This window comes from Oryctolagus cuniculus, chromosome 2 (genome assembly GCF_051225735.1).
Source record: "Oryctolagus cuniculus isolate XC-2025 breed Fujian yellow rabbit chromosome 2, ASM5122573v1, whole genome shotgun sequence".
Classification (NCBI taxonomy): Eukaryota; Metazoa; Chordata; class Mammalia; order Lagomorpha; family Leporidae; genus Oryctolagus; species Oryctolagus cuniculus.
In genome coordinates, this window is record NC_142868.1 from 91,586,823 (window position 1) to 91,608,674 (window position 21,852).

At 38.5% G+C, this 21,852-nt stretch overlaps 2 protein-coding genes across 2 annotated transcripts in view; one reads left to right on the forward strand and one right to left on the reverse strand.

The window, feature by feature from the left end:
• LOC138843046 (disintegrin and metalloproteinase domain-containing protein 32) overlaps positions 1-21,852 on the forward strand; it is a 591,210-nt gene that overhangs the window by 331,335 nt on the left and 238,023 nt on the right. The gene's annotated exons all lie outside the window — the stretch shown is intronic.
• Positions 1-21,852, reverse strand: part of LOC127485928 (disintegrin and metalloproteinase domain-containing protein 32) — a 142,503-nt gene that overhangs the window by 95,676 nt on the left and 24,975 nt on the right. Inside the window, exon 7 of the mRNA XM_089326836.1 lies at positions 15,337-15,346. Coding sequence (XP_089182962.1) covers positions 15,337-15,346 — 10 coding nt within the window. The remainder of the gene's footprint in view (positions 1-15,336; positions 15,347-21,852) is intronic.

The window sequence follows — 21,852 nt, forward strand, 5'->3', positions numbered from 1 at the left end:
GTTAGACAGTGAGAGAGAGAGAGAGAAATGTCTTCCTCCAGTTGGTTCACCCTCTAAATGGCTGCCATGGCTGGAGCTATGCCAATCCGAAGCCAGGAGCCAGGTGCTTCTTCCTGGTCTCCCATGCGGCTGCAGGAGCCCAAGCACTTGGGCCATTCTCCACTGCCTTCTGGGGCCACAGCAGAGAGCTGGACTGGAAAAGGAGCAACCGGGCTAGAACCTGGTGCCCATATGGGATGCCACTGCCACAGGTGGAGGATTAACCAAGTGAGCCATGGCGCTAGCCCTCTAAATTTTTTTTTAAGAATTATAAAACAGGGGTTCCAGCAAGATGGCAGAATAGGAAGGGAGCACACTGATAGTCCAGGAAGAGACAGTTTAATGAACGTGGAGATACTGCAGGTTCAAGGAAGAGTTGAGAAAGAAACAGCAGAGGCTCTTCCAGAAATAGTGATTCACGGTGGACCTGCGTGGAAGGCGTGGGAGCCCATGGCTCGGGACACCAGCGGCAGAATCTACACACGAGCGCTGGAACGCGAGGTGAGCCGAACCTCAATAGCCCGAGACACCGGCAGGAAAGCAGAAGGAGGAGCCAAGAGGGAACGAGTCTTGAGGCTGTGGGGGAAAGTTCACCAGGCTAACTAGAGGAGAGAGGGGAAAAAAAAAGGAACCAGTATGAACACGAGTTTCTCTCTCTCTGCTCACCTCTCAAAAGTGAGCAAGACAAAGAGCAGGTGCCATTTTGGTTATATGTAAAAGCTGCACGATCTCAGGGCTGTGCCCGCCCACAACCAAACAGAAAAACCTAACTCTGGGGGGCTGAAATAACAGGAGATTAGGACCTAGTGAATGTGTGGAGCTAATGAACTGAGACTGTGAAAAAAGAAACGGTGGGTGAGAGAACTCATGGAGTTCACGTGAGTACTCTCCAAAGACGCTATAATTCAGTAACCTTGGCAACCCAGTGAGAGACTGCAGGAGAATTTGAGCCCACACTGAAGGCAGAACAGATTCCCTGTGTGGACCTTGAAAAAGAGCAGGCAAATGTTATAGCCACAGGAGCCAGAGATCGGAAGCTGACTACCTTCAATTCTGCTCAGCTGTGTGGAATTACTTCCATTCTGAATCAAAGAAAGAAAGAAAGAAAGAAAGAAAGAAAGAAAGAAAGAAAGAAAGAAAGAAAAGGGAGAGATTTACCATGCCTAACCTGGGAGTGTCACCTTTGGCACATCTTTAACCCTGAGGAACCAAACAGAGCTCTCTGGCCACAACCATCTCAAGCATCTAAGGCTCCATCAAAAGCAGACAGTCCACTTAATCCATAGTATAATAAGAAAAAAAAACCACAGCGAGGGAAGAAGAATCCAAAGAATATCTCCACAATGCCAAGCAACAAATGCAGAAACCGAGGAAACAAGAACAAGGAAGACACTATGATGCACCCAAATGAACAAGACACCCCAAACCAAGATTATTAAGATGATGGGATGGAAGAAATGCAAGATACAGATTTCAAAACATTTATAAGAACATTTAGAAGTTTTCAAAAATAAATGATTGAGCTACATAAATCCTTACTGGACAGGATAGAAAATCTCTCTGGTGAAAATTAAATCTTGAGGAATCAAAATGAAATGCAGAAACTAGTAGAACAGGAAAGTGTGATAGTGAAGAGTAATCAAAATAAAATGAAGAACTCAATAGATCTAATGAAAAACACATTAGAGAGCCTTAAAAACAGAGTCAGTGAAGCTGAAGAGGGAATATTGGACTTAGAAGACAGAGCACAGGAAAGCATACAGTCAAACCAAAGAAAAGAAGAGGAAATTAGAAATCTTAAAAATATGTTAAGAATCTACAGGATACTATTAAAAAAAACTCAACATTTGGGTTCTCGGAGTTCCTGAAGGCATGGAGAGAGAGAAAGGATTAGAAGGTCTTTTTAGTGAGATACTAGCAGAAATCCTACCGGGTTTGGAGAAGGACAGAACATACTAGTACAGGGAGCTCATAGAGCCCCTAGTAAACATGACCAAAAGAGATCCTCACCATGACACGTTGTAATCAAACTCACCACAGTAAAACATAAAGAAAAGATCCTAAAATGTGCAAGAGAGAAATGTCAGATTACTCTCAGAGGATCTCCAATCAGACTCACAGCAGACTTCTCATCAGAAACCCTACAGGCTAGAAGGGAATGGTGAGACATAGCCCAGGTACTAAGAGAGAAAAACACCAGACCAGAATATTATATCCTGCAAAACTCTCATTTGTGGATGAAGGTGAAATAAAACCTTTCATAGCAAACAGAAATTGAGAATTTGTCACCACGCATCCAGCCCTGCAAAAGATGCATAAAGATGTGTTACACACAGAAACACGGTCATCAATATGAAAGAAGGTAAAGGTAGGAAAACTCACAGCAAAAGATCACAGGAAGTTCAAAGCATATATTAGAAAATATCTTTGGCAAATGGCAGGGCAAAGATACTACTTATCAATAGTCACATTGAATGTTAATGGCCTCATTTGCCCAGTTAAAAGACACATATAGGCAGGCCAGCGCCGCGGCTCAACAGACTAATTCTCCACCTAGTGGTGCCAGCACACCAGGTTCTAGTCCCGGTAGGGGCGCCGGATTCTGTCCCAGTTGCCCCTCTTCCAGGCCAGCTCTCTGCTATGGCCCAGGAGCGCAGTGGAGGATGGCCCAAGTGCTTGAGCCCTGGACCCCATGGGAGACCAGGAGAAGCACCTGGCTACTGCCTTCGGATCAGCGCGGTGTGCCGGCCGCAGCGCGCCAGCCACGGCAGCCATTGGAAGGTGAACCAACAGCAAAGGAAGACCTTTCTCTGTCTCTCTCTCACTGTCCACTCTGCCTGTCAAAAAAAAAAAAGACACATATTGGCTAATTGGGTTAAGGAACAAAACCCATCTATTTGCTGCTTACAAGAATCACATCTTTCCAACAAAGATGCATAGACTGAAAGTGAAAGGCTGGAAAAAGATATACCATGCCAACAGAAATGAAAAAAGAGCAGGAGAAGCTGTCTTAATATCAGATAAAATAAACTTTAACACAAAAACTGTTAAGAGAAACAAAGAGGGGCACTATATAATGATTAAGGGATCAATTCAACAGGAAGATATAACAATTATCAATGTATATGCACCTAATTAAAGGGCACTGCTTCATTTAAAAATTTGTTAAGGGACTTAAAGGGAGGCTTAGACTCAAATACAATAGTGCTGCGGGACTTCCATACTCCACTCTCAGAAATAGACAGATAAAATGGACATAAGATCAACAAGAAAAAAGCAGATTTAGATGACACTATAGCCCAAATGGATCTAACAGATGTATACAGAACTTTTCATCCTACACTTAAAGAATTTACATTCTTCTCAGCAGTACATGGAACCTACTCTAGGACTGACCACATACTAGGCCATAAAGCAAGTCTCAGCAAATTCAAAAGAATTAGAATCATACGATGCAGCTTCTCAGACCTTAGGGGAATGAAATTGGAAATTAGCAACTCAGGAATCCCTAGAGCATATGCAAACACATGGTCACTGAACAGCATGTTCCTGAATGAACACTGGGTCATCGAAGAAATCAAAAGAGAAATTGAAAACTTTCTGGAAGTAAATGAGGATAACAACACAACATACCAAAACTTATGGCATACAGCAAAAGCAGTACTGAGAGGCAAGTTTATAGCAATAGGTGCCTACATCAATAAATTGGAAAGGCACCAAATAAATGAGCTTTCAATTCATCTCAAGGATCTAGAAAAACTGCAGCAAACCAGACCCAAATCTAGTAGGAGAAGAGAAATAATTAAAATCAGAGAAGAAATCAACAGGATTGAATCCAAAAAAATTACAAAAATCAGCCAAAGAGCTGCATTTTTGAAAAAATAAACAAAATTGACACCCCATTGGCCCAATTCACTAAAAAAAGAAAAGACCCAAATCAATAAAATCAGAGATGAAAAAGGGAATGTAGCAACAGACACCACAGAAATAAAAAGAATCATCAGAAATTACTACAAGGACTTGTATGCCAACAAACAGGGAAACCTATCAGAAATGGATAGATTCCTGGACACATGCAACCTACCTAAATTGAACCAGGAAGACATCGAAAACCTGAACAGACCCATAACTGAGACAGAAATTGAAACAGTAATACAGGCCCTCCCAACAAAGAAAAGTCCAGGACCAGATGGATTCACTGCTGAATTCTACCAGACATTTAAAGAAGAACTAACTCCAATTCTTCTCAAACTATTCAGAACAATCGAAAAAGAGGGAGTCCTCCCAAATTCTTTCTATGAAGCCAGCATCACCTTAATCCCTAAGCCGGAAAATGATGCAGCATTGAAAGAGAATTACAGACAAATATCCCTGATGAACATAGATGCAAAAATCCTCAATAAAATTCTGGCCAATAGAATGCAACAACACATCAGAAAGATCATCCACCCAGACCAAGTGGGATTTATCCCTGGTATGCAGGGATGGTTCAACATTCGTAAAACAATCAATGTGATACACAACATTAACAGACTGCAAAAGAAAAACCACATGATTATCTCAATAGATGCAGAGAAGGCATTCGATAAAATACAACACCCTTTCATGATGAAAACTCTAAGCAAACTGGGTATGGAAGGAACATTCCTCAATACAATCAAAGCAATTTATGAAAAACCCACGGCCAGCATCCTATTGAATGGGGAAAAGTTGGAAGCATTTCCACTGAGATCTGGTACCAGACAGGGATGCCCACTCTCACCACTGCTATTCAATATAGTTCTAGAAGTTTTAGCCAGAGCCATTAGTCAAGCAAAAGATATTAAATGGATACAAACTGCAAAGGAAGAACTCAAACTATCCCTCTTTGCAGATGATATGATTCTTTATTTAGGGCATCCAAAGAACTAAGAGACTATTGGAAGTCATAGAAGAGTTTGGCAAAGTAGCAGGATATAAAATCAATGCACAAAGATCAACAGCCTTTGTATACACAGGCAATGCCACGGCTAAGAAAGAACTTCTAATATCAATCCCATTCACAATAGCCACAAAAACAATACCTTGGAGTAAACTTAACCGAGGACGTTAAAGATCTCTATGATGAGAATTACAAAATCTTAAAGAAAATAGAAGAGGTTACCAAAAAATGGAAAAATCTTCTATGCTCATGGATTGGAAGATTCAACATTTTCAAAATCTCCATTCTCCCAAAAGCAATTTATAGATTCAATGCGATACCAATCGAAACACCAAAGACATTCTTCTCAGTTCTGGAAAAATTGATGCTGAAATTCATATGGAGGCACAGGAGACCTCGAATAGCTAAAGCAATTTTGTACAACAAAAACAAAGCCAGAGGCATCACAATTTCAAATTTCAGGACATACTACAGAGCAGTTGTTATGAAAACAGTATGGTACTGGTACAGAAACAGATGGATAGACCAATGGAACAGAATTGAAACACCAGAAATCAACCCAAACATCTACAGCCAACTTATATTTGATCAAGGATCCAAAACCAATTCCTGGAGTAAGGACAGTCTATTCAATAAATGGTGCTGGGAAAATTGGATTCCCATGTGCAGAAGTATGAAGCAAGAGCCTACCTTACACCTTAAACAAAAATCCACTCAACATGGATTAAAGACTTAAATCTCGACCCGACACCATCAAATTATTAGAGAACATTGGAGAAATCCTGCACGATATAGGTACTGGCAATGACTTCTTGAAAAAGACCCGGGAGGCACAGGCAGTCAAAGCCAAAATCAACTATTGGGATTGCATCAAATTGAGAAGTTTCTGTACTGCAAAAGCAACAGTCATGGCCAGCGCCGCAGCTCAATAGGCTAATCCTCTGCCTGCGGCGCTGGCACACTGGGTTCTAGTCCTGGTTGGGGCGCTGGATTGTGTCCCAGTAGCCCCTCTTCCAGGCCAGCTCTCTACTGTGGCCCAGGAGTGCTGTGGAGGATGGCCCAAGTGCTTGGGCCCTGCACCTGCATGGGAGACCAGGAGAAGCACCTGGCTCCTGCCTTTGGATCAGCATGGTGCGCCAGCTGAATAGATGAAAATGAAAATACAACATATCAATATCTGTCGTTACAGCAAAAACAATATTAAGAAAGATGTTTACAGCATTAAATGCTTACATGAAACAGAGAAATGTATCAAAAAAGTAATATAATGATGCATCTCAAAGACAGCAAAACAAAAACAAAACAAATCCAAAAATAACAGAAGGACAGAAATAATAAAGAATAGGGAAGAAATAAATGAAATTGAAACTAAAAAATACAAAAGATAAACAAACCAAAAGCTTATTGAGAAGATACACAAAACAGACAAACCATTAGCCAGACTAACAAAGAAAAAAAGGAAAAAAAAAAACACAAATAAACAAAATTAGAGATGAAAAGGGATACATTACCAACATCACTGAAATACAAAGGATTATAAGAATCTACTATGGAAAATTATGTAGTAATATATTAGAAAATAACAAAGAAATGGATAAATTCCAGAAGACATAAAATTTATCAAGATTAAATAAAGAAGATATATACAATCTAAACAGACCCATAATAAGCAGTAAGATTGAAGCAATAATTAAAAGTTTTCCATCGAGGAAAATCTCAGGCCCTAATAGCTTTACTATTGAATTCTACAAAACATTTAAAGAGGAACTACCTCCATTACTGTTCAAATTATTTGAAAATATTGAACTGGATAGAACTCTGTCAAACATTTTATGAAGCCATCTTCATTCTGATGCCAAAACTGAACAAAGACAAAACATGAAAATATAGACTTACACCCTTGTTGAACACAGACACAAATATTCTGAACAAACTACTAGCAAATCAACTCCAAAACCACATCAAAAATATCATACATGATGACCAAGTGGGATTTGTCCCAGAGATGCAAAGGTGGTTCAACATTCACAAATCAACAAATGTCATCAACCACATCAACAGAATAAAGACCAAAAACCATGCAGTCATTTCAACAGATATGGAGAAAGCATTTGTTAAGATTTAGCACGCTACATGATAAAAAAATAAACACTGTATAAATTAGGCACAGAAGGAATATACCTCAAAATTACAAAGGCTACTTATGACAAACCAACCGCTAATACCGTACAGAATGGAGAAAAGCCTTTCAGATCTGGAACAAACAAGGATACCAACTTTCACATCTGTTATTCAATACAGTACTGGAAGTATTAGTAAGAGCAATTAGGGAGGATAAAGAAATAAGGGCATATCCATTTTTGCAGATGATAGGATGTAGTATATGGAAAAAATCTAAACACTCCAATGAAAGGTAATTAGTTATAACTAATAAACTAATTCAGTAAATTTGCATGTTACACAAATACAGAAAAACCATTAGCTTTTTATAGGCTAATGATGACCTCACAGAAAGGGAAATTAAGAAAGAAATCCCATTCAAAATAGCTACAAAAATAATCAAATATTTAGTAATATATTTAAATGAAGAAAATCTCTACAATAAAAATTATAAAACATTAATGAAAGAAATCAACAAAGACATAATAAAAGGGAAAGATATCCATTGCTCATGCACTAGAAGAATCAACATCATTAAAATATCTATATTATCTACAGCAATCTTCAAATTCAAAGCAATCCCTATCAAAATACCAGTGATATTCAATACGGATTAAGTAAAACTAATCCTAAAACTCATATGGAATCACAGAAGACCCAGAATAGCCAAAACGATCCTAAGCAAAAAAAATAAAAATAAAAAAAAATAAAAAAAATAAAAAATCAGCCTGTAGGCATCACAACACCTGAGTTCAAAGCACACCACAAAGCTAGAGTAAGTAAAACAGTATGGTGTTGGCATAAAAGCTGACACATGGGATCAATGAAGCAGAATAGAGAGCCCAGAAATTAATCCCTGTACACAGAGCTAACTGATTTGTGACAAAATTTCCCAGGCCATACACTAGAGTAAGGCTAATCCTGTCAATAAATTGTGCTGGCAAAACTGGATGTATATATGTAAAATAAAATTAGATCCAAACCTGTCACAACATAAAAATCAACTCAAGATGGATCAAAAACCCAAATTTAAGACCAAAAACTATGAAGTTTCTGGAAAAAAATGTAGTAGAACACTCCATGATACTGGTGTGCATAATGGCTTCTTGGGTTAGACCCCCAAAGCATAGGCCAAAAAGGCAAAACTAAACAAATGGGATTATATCAAATTCAGAAGCTTCTACATAGAAAATGAAATAATCAACAGAGGGAAAACAGCCAACAGAATGGGAAAAATATTTGTGAACTCCTTATTACCAAATATTAATAGCCAGAATATATCAGCAACACAAAAAAACTCAAAAACAAACAAATCCAGTTAAGAAATGGACAAATGACCTTAATAGACAGTTCTTAAAAGAAGAAAAAAAATGGGCAACAAAGATATGAAAAAATGCTCAAAATCATTAGCCATCAGGGCCATGCAAATTAAAACCACAATGAGATATCACTTAACCCCTGTCAGATGAATAAAATTTAAAAGACAGAGAGCCACAAATACTGGCAAGGATGTGGAAAAAGAGGAACACTTTTACACTACAGGTGGGAATGTATATTAGGGCAGCTACTGTGGAAAATAGTATGGAGATGTCTTTAAAAACTAGAAATAGACTTGCCATATGATCCAGCACTCCCATTAGTGGGTATAGACTTAAAAGACAGGAACATGTCTTATCAGAGATTCCTGTACCACCATGTGTATAGACACACTGTTCACAATAGCCAAAATATGGACTCATCCAAGGTGTCCATCATCAGATGAATGGATAAGGAAATTATCACACACACACACACAATGGAATACTATTCAGACATGAAAAAGAAATTAAATTCTACCATTTGCATCAAAATGGATGCAACCAGAAGACATCATTTGGAGTGAGATAAGATGGGCACAGAAAGACAAATACCACATGCTCTGTCTTACATGTGGGAGCTAAAATTAAAAAGGAAAAAATTAACAAAAAGAAATGCCTGTGTGTCAATATTGCTGCAAATATATTCTTGTCAAACTTTGTTTTATATCTTTGTCAAACCAGTGGCTACAAAACTTATGCTACTATAGTTTTAATGATGTGATTATTTTTGAATTTACTGTATGAATGTGAAATTATCATCTTTCCATTGTTTACAGCCCTGGCCTTATATTTCCACTAAATTTAGGTCTTTGTATTTGTTGATCTCTTTATTTAGTGCAGCAATTAGCCCTTTATGTAATGTTAACTAAAATGTTATCTCAAAAACAAATGGAAGGAAGGAAAGAAAATGGACAGGGGGGGAGTGGAGGGGTAGGAGGATGAAAGGCAGTATCATTAGAACCTTAGAATTCTATCTATGAACTACACTGAATCTGTTCTCTTTGTGTTAATATTACATTAACATGAAAAAATAAGGTATCAAAATGTTTAAATTTATATGAGTAAAGTTGAACATCTTTTTAATTTTATTATTGTTTGTAGACCTTGCCTATTTTCCCTGCTGGACTATGGCACTTTTACTTTTTTATTTATTGAACTCCTCATTTAGTAGAGCCATTAAACCTTTGACCATTAGGTAAATTTTTAAAATTTATCTCAAAAAAATAATGTCCAACTACATAGTGCTTACAAGAAACTCACTTCAATGCTAAAACTTATATACTAATAGCAAAGAGATGAAAATGATATTACACACACACATAATCCAACAGGAAGCCAGATTCATATCATCTGATAGAGATCTGAAAGGGTATGCATTTGATGCTGTGGTTAAGACACTGCTTGAAATGCCCACATCCCTCTTCAGAGTGCTTGGCTGAAGACCTAGCTGCACTTTCAATCCAGTTTCCTCCTACTGTGCACCCTGAAAATGCAGCTTATGGCTTTAGTACTTGGGTACCCGCCAATCATGTGGGAGATCCAGATTAAGTTCCAGGCTTCTGTCTTCAACTTAGGCCAGTCCTGGCTTTGGAAAGTGAAGATCAATCTCTCTCTCTCTCTCTCTCTCTCTCCATCCCTCTCAAAGGCAGCTTCATCCCTCTGAAAGGCAGCTTTGAGAGGGGGAAAGTGGCTAAAATGAGCCTGAAGAACTCTTTCTATTTAGAACTCTAGGAGGAATGCTTTACTCTTAACATACTGAGATGAGCCTAGCAAGGTCCATTTTGAACTTCTGATCTCCAAACTATAAAGCAATAAATTGGAGGTTTTTAAAAAAATGATAAAAGGTTCAATTCAGCAAGAGGAAATAATAATTATAAGCATTTATGTACCCAAAACTGGACCACATAATTATATATAAAAGCAAACATTAAAAAGACTGGAAGGGTCTCTCTGCTATGGCCCGGGGGGGGGGGGCGGGAAATGGAGGATGGCACAAGTGCTTGGGCCCCTGCACCCGCATGGGAGACCAGGAGGAAGCACTTGGCTCCTGGCTTCGGATCAGTGAAACGCCAGCCATAACAGCCATTTGGGGTGTGAACCAACAGAAGGAAGACCTTTCTCTCTATCTCTCTCTCTCATTGTCTATAACTCTGCCTGTCAAATAAAATAAAAAAAAGAGTAAGGGGCTCCAACACTCCACTTTGAATAACAGATCATCCACACAGAAAATCGAAAAGAAACAGCAGAGTTAACATGTAGCCTAGACTATCTGAAAAACATTAGAGTAAGTGAAATAATCCAGGCACATAACAACAAATACGGCTTATCCACCTTCAAATGTGGAAGCTAAAAATAAATTGTACTCTGAATGTAAAATGATTAGTAAAGGTTGATAAGAGTAAGACAGGTTGCGGTGGTGGAGCCAAGATGGCGGAATAGTGAGGGGACGCACCGATAGTCTGGGAAAATTTAGTTTAATAAAAGTGGAGTTATGGTAGCCTCAGAGAAAGGATCACGAAAAAATTGCAGAGGAAACTCTTCTGGATCTAGTGGCTGTGAATCGGAGGACCTACTGGGAGAACAAGGTCGCCCACCGTGCGGAAGCCGAGCCGTGGGAGCCGCAGGGTCTGCGCGCCACTGCAGGAAGGGGAGTGGATGTCACACAGACACCAGCGGGGAGAGTTGGGATGCCCAGGGCTCCAAGTCCACACATCGGCGCTGGAAGGGGAGGTGAGCTCAGTAACCCGAGACATTGGCGGGGAAACGGCGGTCAGAATCTAGAGGGTAGCGGGAAAGTTCACCAGACTGACTACAGGAGAGAAGGAAAAAAGGTGGGGGGGTTTCTCTATCTGCCAACCTTGCAAAGGTTGCAAGGTTTGCAAGAGTTTGCAAGAGTTTTCAAGGCTTGCAAGAGACAAAGAGCAGGCTCCCTCTCTGGATTTACATAACAACAGGGGAGAGCTAAGGAACTGAGTCACTACAATTCAGTAGCCGAGGCAACCCAGTGGGAGTCCAGAGGAGAAACAGAGCCTGCACAGACTATTTGGGTAGAAGCCAGAGATCAGAAGCTAAATACCATCAATTCTGCACAGCCGTGCCGTGTGGTATTACTTACCCCCTGAATAAATAAAATAAATAAATAAATAGAGAGAGATTTACCACGCATAACCTGAGGGTGTCACCTTTGCACACCCGTAACCCGGAAGAACCAGACAGAGCTCTCAGGCCTCACCCATCTCAAGCCTCCAAGGCTCCTCCAACAGCAGGCAGTTCACTTAACACAGACATAGTATAAAGCGAAATAAATAAAAAAAACAATGCACAGTGACGAAAGAAGAATTAACTATGCCAAGCAACAAACACAGAAATCGAGGGAACAAGATCAACGATGACACTATGATGACCCAAATAAACAAAACACCCCAAGACAAGATTATGAAGATGATGAGATAGAAGAAATGCAAGATACAGATTTCAAAAAATTTATGATAAGAACATTTAGAAGTTTTCAAAAGCAAATCCTTGAACTACAGAAATCTTTATTGGACAGGATTTAAAATCTCTCTCGTGAAAATGAAATTTTAAGGAAGAATCAAAATGAAACGCAGAAACTAGTAGAGCAGGAAAGTGTGATAGTGAAGAGAAATCAAAATGAAATGAAGAGCTCAATAGATCAAATGACAAACACATTAGAGAGCCATAAAAACAGAATGGGTGAAGCAGAAGAGAGAATATCGGACTTAGAAGGCAGAGAACAGGAAAGGATACAGTCAAACCAAAGAAAAGAAGAGGAAATTAGAAATCTAAAAAAATATTGTTGGGAATCTACAGGATACTATTAAAAAAAACCAACATTCGGGTTCTAGGAGTTCCTGAAGGCATGGAGAGAGAGAAAGGATTAGAAGGCCTTTTTAGTGAGATACTAGCAGAGAACTTTCCGGGTCTGGAGAAGGACAGAGACATCCTAGTACAGGAAGCTCATAGAACCCCCAGTAAACATGACCAAAAGAGATCCTCACCACGACACGTTGTAATTAAACTCACCACAGTGAAACATAAAGAAAAGATCCTAAAATGTGCAAGAGAGAAACGTCAGATTACTCTCAGAGGATCTCCAATCAGACTCACAGCTGACTTCTCATCAGAAACACTACAGGCTAGGAGGGAATGGTGAGACATAGCACAGGTGCTAAGAGAGAAAAATTGCCAGCCCAGAATATTATATCCTACTAAGCTCTCATTTGTGAATGAAGGTGAAATAAAGACCTTTCATAGCAAACAGAAATTGAAAGACTTTGTGGCCACTCGTCCGGCCCTGCAAAAGATACTTAAAGATGTGCTACACTCAGAAACACAGAAACACAGCCATCAATATGAAAGAAGGGAAAGGAAGAAAAACCACCAGTAAAAGAGCATGGGAAGCTCAAAGCATATACTAGAAAATATCTCCGGGAAAATGGCAGGGCAAAGTCACTACATATCAATAGTCACATTAAACATTAATGGTCTTAACTCTTCAGTTAAAAGACACCGAAAGGCTGATTGGCTCAAGGAACACAACCCAAATATTTGTTGCCTACAAGAAACACATCTCTCTAACAAAGATGCATGCAGACTGAAAGTGAAAGTTCTAGCCAGAGCTATTAGGCAAGAAAAAGAAATTAAAGGGATACAAATTGAGAAGGAAGATGTCAAACTATCCCTCTTTGCAGATGATATTTTTCTTTACTTAGAGGATGCAAAGAACTCTACTAAGAGACTATTGTAACTCATAGAAGAGTTTGGCAAAGTGGCAGGATATAAAATCAATGCACAAAAATCAACAGCCTTTGTATACACAAGCAATGCCACGGCTGATAAAGAACTGCTAAGATCAATCCCATTCACAATAGCTACAAAAACAATCAAATACCTTGGAATAAACTTAACCAAGGACGTTAACGATCTCTACGATGAGAATTACAAAATCTTAAAGAAAGAAATAGAAGAGGATACCAAAAAATGGAAAAAATCTTCCATGCTCATGGATTGGAAGAATCAACATCATCAAAATCTCCATTCTCCCAAAAGCAATTTATAGATTCAATGCAATACCAATCAGGATACCAAAGACATTCTTCTCAGATCTAGAAAAAATGATGCTGAAATTCACATGGAGGCAAAAGAGAACTCGAATAGCTAAAGCAATCCTGTACAACAAAAACAAAGCCAGAGGCATCTCAATACCAGATTTCAGGACATACTACAGGGCAGTTGTAATCAAAACAGCATGGTACTGGTACAGAAACAGATGGATAGACCAATGGAACAGAATAGAAACACCAGAAATCAACCCAAACATCTACAGCCAACTTATATTTGATCAAGAATCCAAAACCAATTCCTGGAGTTAGGACAGTTTATTCAATAAATGGTGCTGGGAAAACTGGATTTCCACATGCAGAAGCATGAAGCAAGACCCCTACCTTACACCTTACACAAAAATCCACTCAATATGGATTAAAGACCTAAATCTACGACCTGACACCATCAAGTCATTAGAGAACTTTGGCGAAACCCTTCAAGATATTGGCACAGTCAAAGAGTTTCTGGAAAAGACCCGGGAGGCACAGGCAGTCAAAGCCAAAATCAACTATTGGGATTGCATCAAATTGAGAAGTTTCTGTACTGCAAAAGAAACAGTCAGGAGAGTGAAGAGACAACCGACAAAATGGGAAAAAATATTTGCAAACTATGCAACAGATAAAGGGTTAATAACCAGAATCTACAAAGAGATCAAGAAACTCCACATCATCAAAAGAAACAACCCACTTAAGAGATGGGCCAAGGACCTCAATAGACATTTTTCAAAAGAGGAAATCCAAATGGCCAACAGGCACATGAAAAAATGTTCAAGATCACTAGCAATCAGGGAAATGCAAATCAAAAGCACAATGAGGTTTCACCTCACCCCGGTTAGAATGGCTCACATACAGAAATCTACCAACAACAGATGCTGGCGAGGATGTGGGGAAAAAGGGACACTAACCCACTGTTGGTGGGAATGCAAACTGGTCAAGCCTCTATGGAAGTCAGTCTGGAGATTCCTCAGAAACCTGAAGATAACCCTACCGCTCGACCCAGCCATCCCACTCCTTGGGATTTACCCAAAGGAATTTAAATTGGCAAACAAAAAACCCGTCTGCACCCTAATGTTTACTGCAGCACAATTCACAATAGCCAAGACCTGGAACCAACCTAAATGCCCATCAGCGGTAGACAGGATGAAGAAATTATGGGATATGTACTCTTTAGAATACTATACCGCAGTAAGAAACAACGAAATCCAGTCATTTGCAACAAAATGGAGGAATCTGGAACATATCATGCTGAGTGAAATAAGCCAGTCCCAAAGGGACAAATACTATATGTTCTCCCTGATCAGTGACAACTGACTGAACACCAAAAAGGAAACCTGTTGAAGTGAAATGGACACTATGAGAAATGGTGACTTGATCAGCATAGCCCTGACTGTTAATGAACAACTTAATACATTATCCCTCTTAGTAGTTTTTTTGTCTGTTTACTTAATATGACTGGTTTAATTCTGTAATTAATACACAGTTATTCTTAAGTGTTAAAATTTAACTGAAATGTGATCCCTGTTAAACATAAGAGTGGGAATAAGAGAGGGAAGAGATGTACAATTTGGGACATGCTCAAGCTGACTTGCCCGAAATGGTAGAGTTAGAAACATACCAGGGGATTCCAATTCAATCCCATCAAGGTGGCATGTACCAATGCCATCTCACTAGTCCAAGTGATCAATTTCAATTCACAATTGATCATAATGAAAGGACTAAGAGTCAAAGGGAGCACATAAACAAATCTAGTACCTGCTAATACTAACCGATAGAATAAATAAAGGGGAGAGGGATCCAACATGGGAAGCGAGATACTCAGCAGACTCATAGAATGGCAGATGTCCTAAACAGCACTCTGGCCTCAGAATCAGCCCTAAAGGCATTCAGATCTGGCTGAAAAGCCCATGAGAGTATTTCAGGCATGGAAAGCCAAGACACTCTGGCAAAAAAAAAAAAAACACAAAAACACAACCCTAAATGAAAGATCTCTGTGAGTGAGATCCCAGTGGAAAGAACAGGTCTTCAAAGAAGGAGGTACCTTTCTCTGAAGGGAGGAGAGATCCTCCACTTTGACTATGACCTTTTCTAAACAAGATAATAGTCGGAGAACTCAAAAGGCTTCCATAGCCTTGGAGACTCATGACTGGAGCATAAGATTACTGATGCCATAAACAGGAGTGTCAATTTGTAAAGTCAAAAACAGGAGTCACTGTGCACTTACTCCTTATGCAGGATGTCTGTCCTTAATGTGCTGTACAATGCTATAACGAGCACTCAAACAGTATATTTCACTTTGTGTTTCTATGGGGGTGCAAAATGTTGAAATCTTTACTTAATATATACTAAACTGATCTTCTGTAAAAAAAAAAAAGAAATTATCAATTCCCCACTTGACTCTCACTGGGATTAAACATGACAATAGGTCTGATCTGATTTCATCATCATTTAAAAAAATCATGTGGGAGCAAACTGTTGAAATCTTTACTTAATGTATGCTAAACTGATCTTCTGTATATAAAGAGAATTGAAAATGAATCTTGATGTGAATGGAAGGGGAGAGGGGGTTGGAAAGGGGAGGGTTGCGGGTGTGAGGGACGTTATGGGGGGGAAGCCATTGTAATCCATAAGCCGTACTTTAGAAATTTATATTCATTAAATAAAAGGTAAAAAAAAAGAGTAAGAGAGGTTGAATAATTATACCAAAACACAGATAAAGAGAGGCTAGATAATGGATACAATAAGAAAACTCTAAGGAATATTTCCTAGCATTCTATGAAGAGTGGAATTACTATAGTTTACAACATTTTTATATATTTTATGAAGAACTACAGAAGAGGAACTTGAAGGTCCCAGACATAAAGAAAGATGCTCAGACAGAAATCAACAAACCACAAATACTTATGAAGATGTGGGGGAAAGGTACCCTAATCCACTGTTTGCGGGAACGTAAACTGGTACAGCCTCTGCGAAGGCAATATGGACATACCTTAGAAATCTGAATGTAGAGCTGCCATATGGATCCTGCATTCCCACTCCTGGGAATTTACTCAAATGAAAAAAAAAAACAGCATATCAAATGGTGATCTGTACCCTCATTTACTGCAGCTCAATTCACAATAGCTAAGATATGGAATCAATCGAAGTATCCATCAACTAAAGACTGGATAAAGAAATTATGGTAGATATATACTATGGGATACTATATAGCAGTAAAGAAAAAAATGAAATCCTGTAGTTTGCAACAAAATGGATGCAACTGGAAACCATTATACTTATTGAAATAAGTCAGTCCCAAAAAGGTAGATAACATGTTCTCCCTGATCTGTGAAAACTAATAGAGCACCTAAAATGTAAGGCATTGGAGTGAAATTGACAGTTTGAGAAGCAATAATCTAGAACAGCCCTTGTCTCTACTGTTGAGGAACAATGCTTTTTTTTTCTTCACACTATTTGTTGAACTTTTTACTTAGTATACAGTTAATCTCATGACTATAAAGTTAACTGAAAATAGATCTTTCTAAAAAATAAGAATCAGAATAGGAGAGAGCAGAGGAAGAAGGGTAGGAGCATGGGAGGGAGGGAGGGTAAGGTGGAAAGTATCACTATGTTCCTAAATCTGTGTATATGAAATTTGTATAACTTAAATAAAATTTAAAAATACATAAATAAATAAAATTGAAGTATAAAAAATAAAAATGCTCTTAATTACTCAGAAAAGATGGAAATTCTTATTACCAAGATTTGACTATTGTAGTGTATAAATTTCTTGAAATACCACACTATTACCCATATATATGATTATATGTTCATCAAAAAATGTATAAAGCCCTGACAAATGTTTAAAAATAGAATAAAGATTTTACATATAAAACATAATGCTACACCTCATGAAACTAGAAAATAAAACAAAATGAGGGCCGGTGATGTGGCACAGTGGGTTAAAGCCCCAGCCTGCAGTGCCGGCCCGGGGTTTGAGTTCTGGCTGCTCCTCTTCCAATTCAGCTCTCTGCTATGGCTTGGGAAAGCAGTAGAAGATGGCCTAAGTTCTTGGATCCCTGCACCTGTGTGGGAGACCTGGAAGAAACTCCTGGCTCCTGGCTCCTGGCTTCAGATCAGTTCAGCTCTGGCCATTGCGGTCATTTGGAGAGTGAACAAGCAGAATGGAAGACCTCTCTCTCTCTGGCTCTACCTCTCTCTGTAACTCTGTCTTTTTAATAAATAAAATAATTCTTAAATAAAAATGAGTCCAAAGTTAGAAGAAGGGAGGAAAAATACCAGAGCAGAAAAAATGAAAGAGACCAAAAAAAGTACAGATGATCAACACTAAGAACTGACTTTTTTTGAAAAGCTAAGTAAAACTGACAAACCCTTAAACTAAGAAAAATGAGGAAAGACTCCAAATCAGAAAATTTAAAAAAATTGTAACAAATATTACACACATACACAAAGGCTCATAAAAGACTACTGTGAACAATTATAAACCAATAATTTGTCCAACCCAAGAGAAATTTCTAGAAACATATAGCCTACCAAAATTGAGTCATAATGAAATTAGAAGACTGAACAGACCAACAGCAAGTAAGAAAATTGAATCAGTAATTAAAACTTTCCTATAAAACTCATGATCAGATGGTTTCACAGCTGACATTCCACAAATATTTAAAGAAAAAAATACTTCCTCATCTCAAATTTCCTCTCCCCCCCAAAAAATTAAGAGGCAAGAATATTTTCTTTTTCTTTTTTTTTATGTCTTAACTTTTTTATTTCTGAAGTTGGAGCCTTAACACCGCATTAATATTTCTTTTCTTTTTTTAACTTTTATTTAATGAATATAAATTTCCAAAGTACGGCTTATGGATCACAATGGCTTCCCCCCCCATAACGTCCCTCCCACCTGCAACCCTCCCCTTTCCCACTCCCTCTCCCCTTCCATACATTAAGTAAGGATTTCAACAGTTTGCTCCCACACAGAAACATAAAGTGAAAAATAATAGATGATTTTTTTAAATGATGATGAAGTCAGATCAGACCTATTGTCATGTTTAATCCCAGCGAGAGTCAAGTTGGGAAATGATAATTTCTTCTTTTTTTTTTTTTACAGAATATCAGTTTAGTATGCATTAAGTAAAGATTTCAACAGTTTGCACCCCCATAGAAACACAAAGTGAAATATACTGTTTGAGTACTCGTTATAGCATTAAGCCTCAATGCACAGCACATTAAGGACAGAGATCCTACATGAGGAGTAAGTGCACAGTGACTCCTGTTGTTGACTTTACAAATTGACACTCTTGTTTATGGCATCAGTAATCTCCCTATGCACCAGTCATGAGTTTTCAAGGCTATGGAAGCCCCTGAGTTCTCCGACTCTTATCTTGTTTAGACAAGGTCGTAGTCAAAGTGTAGGTTCTCTCCTCCCTTCAGAGAAAGGTACCTCCTTCTTTGAAGACCTGTTCTTTCCACTGGGATCTCACTCACAGAGATCTTTCATTTAGTTTTTGTTTGTTTGTTTGTTTTTTGAGGCAAGAATATTTTCAACCTCATTTTACAAGGCCACCCTCACACCACAACCAAAGACACTTCACATAAGCAAACCTATAAACAAGTACCAATAATAACAATGGTGCAAAAAATCCTCAACAAACAACTAGCAACTTCTTTCACCGCACAATAAAAGGATTATTCACCATAACCAAGCGTAACGTATCCCTAGGTTGCAAAATTGGTTCAACATCTGTAAATCAATAAATTTAATTTATTATATTAACAGAATAGACAGAAAACTTATGATCATCTCAACAGATGCAGAAAAACTGTGACAAAATTCAACATCCTTCCATGTTAAAAAAAAAAAAAAAACTCTCAACAAATATTCCTCAACACAATTAATGCCGTATTTCACAATCTTAGAGCTAAAATCATACTCAACATTTAACTTGAAGTCTTCTCCTCTAACATCAGGAACAACACAAGGATGTCCACTCTCATCACTCTTTCCAAAATAATACTGGATGTCATAGCCAGAGCAGCTAGGTAAGAAAAAGAAACAAAAGGCATCAAAAAAGGAAAGGGAGACGTGAGTCTCTCTTAGCTGACAATATGATCTTATATACAAGTGTATCTCAAGAATCTCATGAAAAAATAAAATTGAAAGATAAGTTTATTTTGGTACAAAAACAATCTTGGAATGCATGCAGTTTTTCCATAATACATCTTTCATGAACTTTTTGAAGACCTCATTGTTTACATATATTTCAAAAATTTTGTACCAAAATAAACTTACCTGTTTACAATGTTTTTCTTTTTTGTGTTTTTAAAAAGGTAAAACTGTATTTTTTACTTTTAAGGTATACAAACTTCATGCATTTCATACATACAAATTTAGAAACACAGTGATTCTCCCAACACTACCCATACATTCCCACATACACTCCCACCCTACTTCCTCTGCCCTCTCCTATTCCAATTCTTATTTTTTACTAAGATTTATTTTCAATTAACTTTATACACATATGATTATCCCTACACCAAATAAAGTGTTCAACAAATAGTATGAAAAAAAAACTGTTTCTCAACAGTGGAGACAATGGCTATTCAAAGCCATCACATCTCAAAGTGTCAATTTCACTTCTATAGATTACCTCTTAGGTACTCTATTAACTACCACAGGTAAGGAAAAACATATGGTATTTGTCTTTTTGGGACTTGCTTTATTTCTCTAAGTATAATGGTTTCCAGTTGTATCCATTTCATTACAAATGACATGATTTTTTTTTTTTACCACTGTGTAGCATTCCATGGTGTACATACCCCATAATTTCTTTATCTCCTCTTCAGTTGACGGTATCTGCATTGATTCCACACCTTAGCTATTGTAAACTGAGCTGCCATAAACATAGAGGTACAGATCGCTCTTTCCTATGCTGATTTCATTTCTTTTGGGTAAATTCCCAGGAATTGGGTGGCTGGGTCATATGGTAGGTCTATATTCAGATTTCTGAGGTATATCCACACTGTCTACCATAGTGGCAGCACCAGTTTACATTCTCACCAACAGTGGATTAGGATACATTTTTCAAACACATCCTCACCAGCACTTGTTGTTTGTTGATTTCTGTAGGAGAGCCATTATAACTGGGCTGAAGTGACACCTCATTGTGCCTTTGATTTGCATTTCCCTGATAGCTAGTAACCCTGAGCATTTTTTCATATGTCTGTTGGCCATCTGAATTATCTTCTTTTGAAAAAAAAAAGCCTGTTCAAGGCCTTTGCCCATTTCTTAACTAGTTTGTTTTATAGTTATTGAGTTTCTTGAGCTCCTTACACCTTCTAGATATCGGACCTTATCAGCTGCATAGTCTGCAAATATTTTCTCCCATTCTGTCAGTTGCCTCTTCACTATGCAGAATGTTTCTTCTGTATTGCAGAAGCTTCCCAATTTGATGTAATCCCATTTGTTAATTTTGGCTTTGATTGCATGTGCTTCTGGGGTCTATTCCAAAAGTCTTTGCCTATTATGCCATTGACTTGTAGGGTTTTCCCAATGTTCCTTAATAATATGATGGTATCAGCTTGTAGATTTAGGTCTTTGATGCATGGTGAGTGGATTTTTGTGTAAGATGTGAGGTAGGAGTCTTGCTTCATACATCTGCATGTGAAGATCAAGTTTTCTCAGCTGGGGCCGGCACTGTGGCATACCAGGTAAAGTACCCACCTGCAAAGTCAGCATCCGATATGGCTGCCAGTTCAAGTCCTGGAAGCTCTACTTCTGATCCAGCTCTCAGATATGGCCTGGGAAAGGATAATCTCTTCAACAAGTGGTATTGTGAAATCCAAGTATTGACATACATTATAGTGAAAATGGACCCTCATCTCATGTGGGGAGCCATTGCACCACACCCTAAAGATGGCGCCGGCTCCTTTCTCCCGGAAAGACTGGCAAGAAACAAACAACTCCTAATAAGGAGATGGCTGAGCTCCCTTCTGGCTTCCGCATTGCTGTACCAATCAATCCTTGCCACTTGGCTGCTTTTGATTGGTGTGCTGATGGCTATAAGAGGGAGGGGAGAGGAAAGGAGGTGGAAGAAGAAGTTTGTTCAAGGTTCCTGAATAAACTGCTTGAAGAAGAGTTCGGGTCATGTCTTCCTTGCTGGTTGAGGGACGTGACAACTGGTGGCCCGTACGGGGACCATCTCGAACGTGAACTCAGAACTTCCTGCAGTCAGGGCAGCACTGGCAAGTCCCCCAGGAA